This window comes from Otolemur garnettii, unplaced genomic scaffold, assembly GCF_000181295.1.
Source record: "Otolemur garnettii isolate 467f Iridium unplaced genomic scaffold, OtoGar3 scaffold00087, whole genome shotgun sequence".
Classification (NCBI taxonomy): domain Eukaryota; kingdom Metazoa; phylum Chordata; class Mammalia; order Primates; family Galagidae; genus Otolemur; species Otolemur garnettii.
The window spans coordinates 1,423,125-1,433,890 of NW_003852482.1; the positions used below are offsets into that span (position 1 = coordinate 1,423,125).

A 10,766-nucleotide genomic window follows, 5' to 3' on the forward strand; every position below is an offset into this window, starting at 1 on the left:
TTGAGCCACAGGCGCTGAGCCAAATGGGTATTTTTCTAAAGTACCCTTCCTTCCTTTCTTCCTTCCTTCCTTCCACCCAGTCTTGTTTTGTTAACTAGGCTGGCGTGCAGTGGTGTCGTCATAGCTCACTGCACCCTTCAACTCCTGGACTCAAGAAGCCCTCCTGCTTGTAGCTGGGACTACAAGCATGCACCACCACACTCCACTAATTTTTTTCTTTTTCCTTTTTGTTCCCCCTTTTTTGTAGGGTGGTCAGGCTTTTGCTCAGGCTGGTCTTGAACTCCTGGCCTCATGCACTCCTCCCACATCAGCCTCCCAAAGTGCTAGGATTACAGGTATGATAGAATACTATTTTAATTCACTTGTTTATTATATATTGTCTTATACTTCTTATACTTATTTTCTTAGTAGTTGCCTTGGGGATTACAATTAACATCTTAACTCATAAGAATCTAGTTAGGCTAATACAAATTCTATGTTTAATAGCATACAAAACCTTTCCTCTTATATTCCCTCTCCCATCTTCATGCTGTTATTATCATATATATTATATCTATATACATTGTGTGTCCAACACAGAATAATAATTATTGATTTATACAGCTATCTTCTGAATAAGATACAAGGCTAGCACAGTGGCTCATGCATATAATCCCAGCACTTTGTGAGGCTGAGGCAGGAGTATGCCTTGAAGCCAGAAGTTCAAGACCATCCTGGGCAACACAGAATGAAAGACTCTACAAAAAGTAATAAAAAATTAGCCAGGCATGGTGTTGGCACCTGTTGTTCCAGCTACTTAGGAGGCTGAGACAAGAGGATTGCCTGAGTCTAGGAGTTTGAGCTATAATGGCATCGCTGCACCCTAGCTTGGGTGACAGAGTGAGATACTATCTCTAAAAATAAATAAATAAGTAAATAAGATAGGAGAAGAAAAGAGTTACAAGGTAAATTATGTTTAATCCATCTATTATATTTACCTTTGAAATCACCCTTACTAATGCTCTGTATTTCTTCTTGTACATTGGAGCTGCTGTCCAGTGCCCCTTTATTTCAGCCAGAAGAGCTCTTTTTAGTGGATCTTATAGGGTGAGTCTGCTAGTGATGATTTTTCTCACTGTTTACTTTTCTGGGAATGTCTGAATATTTTCTTCACTTTTGGAAGGATAGTTTTGCTGGATATACAATTGTCGGCTGACAGGTTTTTGTTTTTCAGCACTCCTAATATTTCATTCTCATGTCTAGCCTCTATTATGCCTGGTGAAAAATCAGTATTAATCTTATTGAGGTTCTCTTGTAAATATTGAATCACTTCTGTCTTGGTACGTTTAAAATTCTTTCTCTGGTTTTTGATAGCCTGATTACAATGTGTCTGGTTGTGGATCTCTTTGAGTTTATCCTACCTGAAGTTCATTTCATGTCTTGAGACTCTCTAGTGAGTTTCCAAATTCAATAATTATACTTTTAAAGTCCAGAATTTATATTTGGTTTTAAAAAAATAATTTCTATGTCTTTACTGATGTTTTCTACTTGGTAAGATGTTTTCATACTTTTCTTTAGCTCCTTGTCCATAGGTTTCTGTAGCTCTTTGCACATCTTTCAGCAGCTGATTTAAACTCTTTGTCTAGTAAGTCCAACAGGTAGCTTCTTCAGGGATGGTCTCTATTGATTGTTCATTTTTTTTCCCCTGTGTAAAGGTCATACTGTCTCGTTTCTTTGCATATTTTATAATTATTCATTGAAAACTAGATATTTTAAACAACATAATGTGACAACTCTGAAAATCAGATTCTCCCTCCCTTCCCAGGGTTTGTTGTTTTTGCTTTTTTTCTATTACTCATTTGTTTCATGCCTTTTCTGAACAATTTTGTAAAGTCTGCATTTTTCATGATTTATGGCTTTAAGACTTAAAACTTTTCTGATTTTTGCAACATAAGTCTGCCCACTTAGCTTAGCGATAGAGAAGATTTCTTTAAATGCCTGGAAATGATAATTCTCCAAGCCCTGCTGGCAGGTCTGTGCACATATTGGGGCACACTGCATCACCTGGCCAGGCCTGTGGCTGCTAACCCCACCTGAGCCTTCACTTCCTCTTTGCACAGAGCCCAAGATCTGCCAGTTGTTAAGAGCTTAGTGCCTTCTCAGGTCTTTTCTGAATAGATGCACAATGCTACAAATCCCCAGGTATTCTAGATTAGTCAGAGTTTTTCAAACCCTGGTATCTAATTTCCCAGCTTTTCTTCTCAAATTTTTAATTTAATTTATTATTTGCTCCACTGCTACGTGCCTTGGGCAGTTGTGAAGTTAAGCAATTGCCCATGTTTGTTTCCAACAAATGTCCTGGGAAAAATTTCCTGACCTGACTCAGAGAGATCCGGGTCAGGCCAAGCACTGACAGACTTGCAGGTGGGTCAGTGGTGAGCTCTTCGGGGTTGAGGCTCTGAGGGAGCTCAGCTCCACTGTGCTCACTGTGCTTCACTTCCAATATACATTATTAGTTTCCAAGGCTACTGTGGAGCTGGGGGAAGCAGTGTGACCAGAGCAAACTAAAATGTCAAAAATTTCACTGTTCTCACCGAGCTCCAGTGGAGCATATGCCTCTAGATCACTGTACATCTTTAGTTTCCAAAGTTCTGAAAAAGCTGATTCTCATTCTTACTACCAGTTTTCTCTTTGGTTTTCTGGAGAAGGCAATGTCAGGGACCTTTTATCATTTTGTTAATATAACTTAAGAGGTACTTTTTACATCCATTCTTTTGGCAGCTCCAATACAAAGCACAAGGAGATTTTTGAGACTCTACCTTGGTATACTACTTTGGGGAATTATTTGGCACTGCTATGGACTGAATGTTTGTGACCCTCTCCCAAAATTCACGTGTTGAAACCCTACTCCTCAATGTTGTGATATTTGGAGATGGGGCCTCGGGAGCTAATTACATCATGAGGGTGGAGCCCTCTTGGTGGGATCAGCACCCTTCTTGCAGATGGGTGAGCATTCACTTCCTCTCCCTCTCTGCCCAGTGAAGACACAGTGAGAAGGCTGCTGCTGCCTGCAAGCCAGAAAAGGGCCTTCACCAGAATGTGACCATGCTGGCACCCTGCGCTTGGGCTTCCAGCCTCCAGAGCTGTGAAAAATAAATTTCTGTTATCTAGGCCTGACTGGACTTAGACAGGCACCATGTCCTAGGCAGGACATCCACAGGCCCCACCACCCAGTGGTTCCAAGATGTCCACACCCTAATTCCTTGAACCAGGGCCCTCACAGCAGAGTGTTCACAGCAGCACTATTCATAATAGCAAGACAACTGAAGTGTCCACGAGCCAGACAGCAGAAGAATAAGCTGGTATATTTCCACTCTGGTTTATCATACAACTGTCAGAACCAATTATGGGTGAATTATGGGTGAATTCACAAAATGTGGGTGAATCTTAGTAATATAGCATAAAGGGGTAAGGTTAGTCCCAGAGGACAGTGTAAGCAGGATATCCTCTTTGTAAAGTTATAACCACTAACATTTAAAAACGAATCTTTTCAGAATACTTATAGATGAGACAAAATTGTATGAACAGGAAGGCAAGATTGCAATTAACCAGGACCACCTGCCTAATTGCCAAGATTCAGGGCTGGAGTGAGGATAGAGGGAGGGAGTGGGAGGTAAGTGTTGAAAGTTATAGTTTCTGTTTTATTAAAAATAAGCAAATGTAAGTACTAATAGCAGGTTTCACATGAATCAGAGAATGCTACTGTGAGCCCTGAGTTATGCTTAGTCAAGTTCTGTGCTCCTGAAATCTGCTCATAATGTTCATGTGAAAACAAGAATATGCAAAAAGTATAATGCAAATGAATGGTAAACATATAAAAAGATGTTCAAACAGTAATGATTACAGAAATGTAAATTAAATTGAGATATTTTCACTAGCAGTTATACCCACAATAAAAAAGTTGATAATACTTCAGCTTATGTGGCTAATAAACATGAAAAAATGCTCATCATCCCTAATTATTAGAGAAATGCAAATCAAAACCACCCTGAGATATCATCCAATCCCAGCAAGAAGGGCCCACATCATAAAATCTCAAAACTGCTGATGCTGGTGTGGATGTGAAGAGAAGGGAACACTTTTACACTGCTGGTGGGACTGCAAACTAATACAACCTATTTGGAAGAAAGTATGAAGAACCCTCAAAGAACTCAAGCTAGACCTCCCATTTGATCCTGCTATCCCATTGCTGGGCATCTACTCAGAAGGAAAAAAAAATCTTTTTATCATAAGAACACTTGCACTAAACTGTTTACTGCAGCTCAATTTACAATTGCCAAAATGTGGAAACAGCCTACATGCCCACCAACCCAGGAATGGATTAACCAGCTGTGGTATATGTATGCCATGGAATACTATTCAGCCATTAAAAAGGTGGAGACTTTATATTCTTTATATTAACCTGGATGGAAGTGGAACACATTTTTCTTAGTAAAGTATCACAAGAATGGAGAAGCATGAATCCTATGTACTCAATTCTGATATGAGGACAATTGATGATCTAATACATGGTGAGGGGTGGGGGAATGGGGGAGAGGAGAGAGGGTAGGAGAGAGGGAGGTAGGGTAAGGGGAGAGCAGAGAGAGGGAAGGAGGGAGGGGATGGGGTTCACGTGGTGTGTGTGACATACCTTTTGGGGGCGGAACACAATTATAATAGAGACTTTACCTAACAAATGCAGTCAATGTAACCTAGCTCTTTGTTCCCTAAATGAATCCCCAACAATAAAAAAAAAGAAGAAAAAAATACTTCAGCTTATGGATTATAGACAAGAAAATAAAAGGGTATGATTATCAAAGGGAAATTTCACAGTTTTAAATTTACATCAATATTGTAAATGGCTACACTCTTTGACCTAATGACCCCATTTTCAAAACTTGTATAATGCGAAATTCACATGAGTGTACAAAAACATGTTCAAATTTCTTCATCAAAACTTTACTTACAATAGCCCCAACTATAAATCATCATAAACCCACAGAGAACTGGTTAAATGAGCTGTGGTCACACCCACCCGGGGGGTGCCCAAGTCAGACAGCGTCACTGTGGCATTTCAAGCTATCTCCAAAGAGATGCCCTTTTCCTGAATGAACCAGGCACATTCAAGCACTTAGCACGTGGGCTTTCTGTTTATCACCGTGATTGCCCAATTCTTGGTAAGTAAACTCTAGGTTTGTATATAAGAGCCTTAAAAATAAAAATTCCAATTCTGGAAACCTCTCAGGTTAGCTATGACTAGGGGGAAAACTTACCACCTCAAACTGAGAGATATTGTTTTTGTGTGCATGCAAATGGATGTACGTGCTCTTACCTGGGTTTAAACCAGTCTGACAGCTGAAGTTCTACTTGACTCCTGGGTACAAAGGGAAAATGAGGTGATTATAAGGCTCCTCTGCTAACATTCCCCGCGTGCCTGTGATGGGCACAGAAGCCCACCGAGTTGGCCCTGTCCTCAGGAAGCTTGAGGTGGGGAGGACAACTTTAAGCAGGTGGGGTGGCAGGGAGTGACTGGGTGCTGTGGGAGCCTACAAGTGCTGTCAACCCAAATTTCGAGTTCAGGAAACCATTTGGAGAAGAGAGATCTCAGCTAGATCTGAAAGGGGCCACACTGTAGGGGGCAGACGTCATGACCAAGGCTGTGGTTGTTGGGAGGAAAAGTTAAAAAAAAAAAAAAGATCTTAAACAATCATATGAAAGAACTTATATGTAGACAGAAACGTAGTTTTTTTTTTTTTTTTATTGAGACAGTCTTACTATGTCACCCTTGGTAGAGCGCTGTAGCATCATAGCTCACAGCAACCTCAAACCTTAAGTGATCCTCCTGCTTCAGCCCCCAGGTAGCTGGTACTATAGGTGCCCATCACAATGCCCAGCTATTTTTTGTTGCAGTTGTCATTGTTTAGCTGGTCCTGGGCCGACTTCGAACCTGCCAGTCTGGGTGTATGTGGCTGGTGCCGTAACCACCGTGCTATGGGAGCCGAGCCAGAAGTGTAGATTCTTTAATTTGTTTGTCAAACATGAAGTGACTATATTGCATGTTGAAGAGGCTAGGGGGTCCAGATGATCACCTCTGATTCTCTTTGCATATGAATACTTCACTCATCCAGAGGTCACTGACGGTTCATGTTGATTGTTCAATTAACAGGCTGATTAGGCTCCTCTCTCTCATAACTCCTGGGCACTGGGCATTTTGTAAGTAAGAGAAATAACAGTAAGACTGAGTCCCTGACACTCTCAGGAGTGCCCTTAGTCACAGTTATTTCACTATGGGATTCGCCAGGGCTGGACTCCGTCAAAATTCAGCTTCATTAGAAACATGACATGACAAATGAGGGACTTGCTGAAAAGTCATTGTTCATCCAGGTTTCTGGGCCCTCTGGAATGAGGGGTGCAGAGAACACAGCCCTCTGAAGAAACACGTCTTCCATGGGAGAGACACTTAGAGGGCAATGAGTGCCAACCTTGGTCCTGCAGGAGCAGGTGAGGTTCCCGAGCTGCAGAGATGGGCCTGCGACTTCCGCACAGTGGGCTGGGACTACAAGTCCATGGCTTGCAAGTGCCCAACAGCATTCTTGAACATCCAACTGCCTTAAATGTCGGCTGGACACAGGCTCTGCCCGCTCTGCTTGCCACACCCACCAAACTGCAGGTGACTTCTCCTACCCATGGTGGGGCGACTGTGCCGGCCGTCCGCAAAGGCCGCCTGTTGTGCAAAACTGTCTCGAGTCCTGTCTAGTCCATACCCAACTCAGCATGTGCGTGCGCACACACACACACACACAGACCTCACACATGCAGGCAACGTGCTTCCTGCCCCCATCCCTCTGTTGCCATCAGAACCCACTTGCCTGGCAGCTCTGCCCCCCAGCGTGCAGGGTGTCCGTCCCACAGCAATTCTTGAACAGCAGAGCTGCCTTTTCTGCAGAGAGATTTGCCAGGCCAAACACAGGATGCCCGTTAAGTTTTGGTTTGACATAGACAAAGAATAATTTTTTGGTGTGTGTCTCAAATCTTGCATGGGACATACTTCTGTTAAAACTGATTTATTGTTTATGTGAAATTCAAATGTAACTGGACATTCTGTATATTTATTTCCTAAATGTATCAACCCTACATACAAGTAAATGATTTCTTGTTCATTAAATAAATGAAAAAAATCATTTTATTTTTTAATTTGAATAAGGACCTATTGCAATTTGAATAACAAAATTTCTAGAGTTAGTGGCTGGGCATGGTGGCTCATGCCTGTAATCCCAGAACTCTGAGAAGCCAAGGTGGCAGGATTTCTTGAGCTCAGGAGTTTGAGACCAGCCTGGGCAAGAATGTCTCTACTAAAAATAGAACAAGTAGAGGAGCATTGTGTTGTCAGGTGCCTGTAGTCCCAGCTACTCAGGAGACTGAGGCAAGAGGATCACTTGAGCCTAGGAGAATGAGATTGTTGTGAGCTATTATGATGCCACAGCACTGTACCCAGGGTGACAGTGAGACTTTGTCTCAAAAAAAAAAAATTCTAAAGAAAGCATCTAGAACTCCCTATAGACTCTCCCTCTTATTTAAAAAAAAATTTTTTTTAATAGACTAGATTTTGAGTCTATGTGATTTATCCTATATTCCAACCAAAGTGAAACCTAGCCCTGGTTCTTTTTTTCTTTTTTGAAACAGAGTTTCATTATGTTGCCCTCAGTAGAGTGCTGTGGCATTGCAGCTCACAGCAACCTCCAACTCCTGGGCTTAGGCGATTCTCTTGCCTCAGCCTCCCAAGTAGCTGGGACTACAGGCGCCCACCACAACACCAGGCTAGTTTTAGAGGCGGGGTCTCACTCTTGCTCAGGCTGGTCTCAAACCTGTGAGCTCAGGCAGTCCACCCGCCTTGGCCTCACAAGTGTTGAGATTACAGGCTGAGTCCCCAAGCCTGGCCTGCTCTCCTCTTCCTCTTATTAAAGTCCCCCAGGAGTGTGGGACACTTGTTACAACTCACAGAGCAATGCTGAGACCCTGTCATTAACCAGAACCCTGCTCTGCTCAGGGCCCCTCAGCTTTTGCCAGGATATCCCCCCTACCCCGCCCCACACCCCAGGGTCCTCTCAGCCTTCCTCTGCTGCAGCTTCTCTTGCCTGGGGCAGTTTCTCAGACCTCAGCAGGACCCCGGCCCAGGGCAGGGTGGGCAGAGCCGGGGAAGCCTAGTGCAGACACACTTGGGGCCCAGGTGTCACCTCCTGAGGGGCAGCGTCTATGAGAAGTGCTGGGAGCTCTGCGCAGACCTCTGTCCCTCCTCCCTCCTTCCCTCAATCATTTATTTACATCAGTATGAACTAACTCATGAACGTTTGCTTTATAATTTGGGCTTTGATTCAGTGCTACTTTAGGTATTTTCTTTGCTCTGGGAACTCTTTCAGCTCTGGCGCCTGGGTCCCTCCAATACCGGACTTTCAGAGAATCATTTCCATACTCACCACACAAGGTGCCTGGCTTACCTGAACACCTGCCCCTCCAGAACCAGCCCTTTCCCCAGGAACCTTGGTTCCTTCTATGAGAGCGGAGTCAGATGCCAAGACCTGGGTGCTGGGCTTGCTGTTCTTCCTGGGTGTCCGCCGGCTGAGCTTCGTACACACCTGCAAACAGGTGTCTGTGTGTCTGTGTGGTGCGTCTCATATGGGTGTCCCCTTCCAGCATCTCCACCCCAACAGCAAGACCCCCGAGTGCCAGTCATCGTCCCTCACTCACTGCCCAGTTCCACGTACATGACCAAGGTGGAGAGCTGTTGGTGTGTCCAGGCTGGGAGGGGGCCTGATCCACCTGGACACAGCACTTGGGTGCGGCTTCTGTTCCCAGCGTGAGCTGGGTCACTTGAGCATGTCCTAGACTTAGTGACACAGGCAGATTACTTTCTCACGGTCTGCACACCTTTTCAGGGTAGATTTTCTAATTTTCATAGGGTGAGTTTTATACCTCATATGGTGAAGTCCTGTGGGCTTTGAAAAGTGCAGGGTGTCATGTTTTCACTGTTACGGTATCAGTGTCACCACCAAGAAGAAACTATGTTTCAACCCTCCAGCACTGCCCACCACCCAAGCCCCCAGCAGGCACTGACCTTTCCCTTGTGTCTGTAAGTTTTGCTGGTTCCAGAACACTGGTGATCAGAGTCACAGCATGTGGACTTTGCAGACTCTTCTTTCCCCTCCAGATGTGTTTAAGGTTCTGCTGCGTTTTCTAACACTGGGTTGCTCTGTTTTTTTTTTCCTGGTTTTATGTTTTCATGGATCCTGTTAGACTTGGGCCTGACCGGTGCTCCCGCAGTGGGTGTGGCTGCTTCTCACGCTGCCGCTTCTTGGTCATCAGTTCTCCCGGGCTTGTCAGGAGCAGCACGCGGCACCTGTCCTCTTAGCTCGCAGATCCAAGGGTTGGTACTTCCTGTCCCTGTAGAACTTCCTGAGGTTTTCTTTCTGCATCTGGTTAATGGCAGTGAGAACATGGGCGAGGGGTTTATGGAGGATTCAGATCTTGGAGAGTTTGGACGCCATGCTGCCTATCACCTTGGAGATGTGGGCGGGGCGACTACGTAGTGCTATTTCAGGAGCTCCTCCTCCTTCTTGCTGTGAAGGTCTGGAGCCTTGATCTCTGCCACGCTGCACAAGCCACCAGGTCCAAGGGAAAGGGCCTTGTTTCTTTTGACTGTCGTGGTACCCATCGTATAGACATGCCCCAGTATGCACCTATTGAACGGCAGCTTGTTTGCCCCCAGTTTAGGGCGCTTACGAATAATCTTGTCCATGGTTTTGCGGGGACAGAAGCTTTCAGCACAGTATAAATTCCTAGGGGCACAGAGCTGGGCCGTGCGGGGAGGCGCTGTGTGACTTTGTGCTGAGTTGTACTGTCTCCTACAGTGGCTGGGCCAATGGTCCCTGCAGCAGTGGGGTTTAGATTTCTAGGCATGAGCCATTCCAGCAAGTGTGCAGTGTTATCTGATTGTTTTAATTTGCAATTCCCTAACAACAGGTGACCACCTTTTTATATCTTAACCTTTCATCTGTGTCTTCTTCTGTAGTGAGATGTCTGTCCAGTTTTTCTACCAATTTTCTGAGTTGTTTGTTTCCTTATTGTTGAGTTTTAAGAGCTATTTGCATGTTTTGGAGAAAGCCTTCTATCAAATGCATGTTGTGCAAAGGCTTAATTTTTTTCTTTTCTTTTTTTTTTTTTGCAGTTTTTGGCCGAGGCTGGGTTTGAACCTGCCACCTCTGGCATATGGGGCCAGTGCCCTACTCCTTTGAGCCACAGGCACCGCCCAAAGGCTTAATTATTAAAGATACTTTCCATGACAACACAACTGCTATTCAAATAGCTTGCAGAAGTGTTGCATTGCATATGAAGATGGGCACGGGGATGGGCAGGAATTGAACTTATCCAGAGAGATGTCAGTGGATGGGTAGGCTCCCCATCTGGTACATGGAGATTTATTGCTTTTCTTGTGTGTCTTGTCAACATTAGGCACAAAGATCCTGGAGGTAATTTCTAATTTATCTAAAATAAATTCTCTGTCTCTCACCTCGATTTACTTTTTTATGACATTTGTTATATGAAGTGTGATATCCTTGCCATTGTGATATATATATATATATATATATATATACACACACACACACACATATTGCAGTTTTTGGCCGGGGCTGGGTTTGAACCCACCACCTCTGGCATATGGGGCCAGCGCCCTACTCCTTTGAGCCATAGGT

The 10,766-nt window shown here is 44.2% G+C and overlaps 1 protein-coding gene across 1 annotated transcript in view; it reads right to left on the minus strand.

Annotated features, from left to right (window-relative positions):
* Positions 1 to 9,375, minus strand: part of GLT6D1 (glycosyltransferase 6 domain containing 1) — a 12,926-nt gene extending 3,551 nt beyond the window's left edge. The window contains exons 1-2 of the mRNA XM_012808192.1: positions 9,323 to 9,375; positions 5,351 to 5,392 (exon numbers count right to left, since the gene is read on the minus strand). Of these exons, the coding sequence (XP_012663646.1) occupies positions 5,351 to 5,392; positions 9,323 to 9,375 (95 nt within the window). The remainder of the gene's footprint in view (positions 1 to 5,350; positions 5,393 to 9,322) is intronic.
* Positions 9,376 to 10,766: the final 1,391 nt, after the last annotated feature.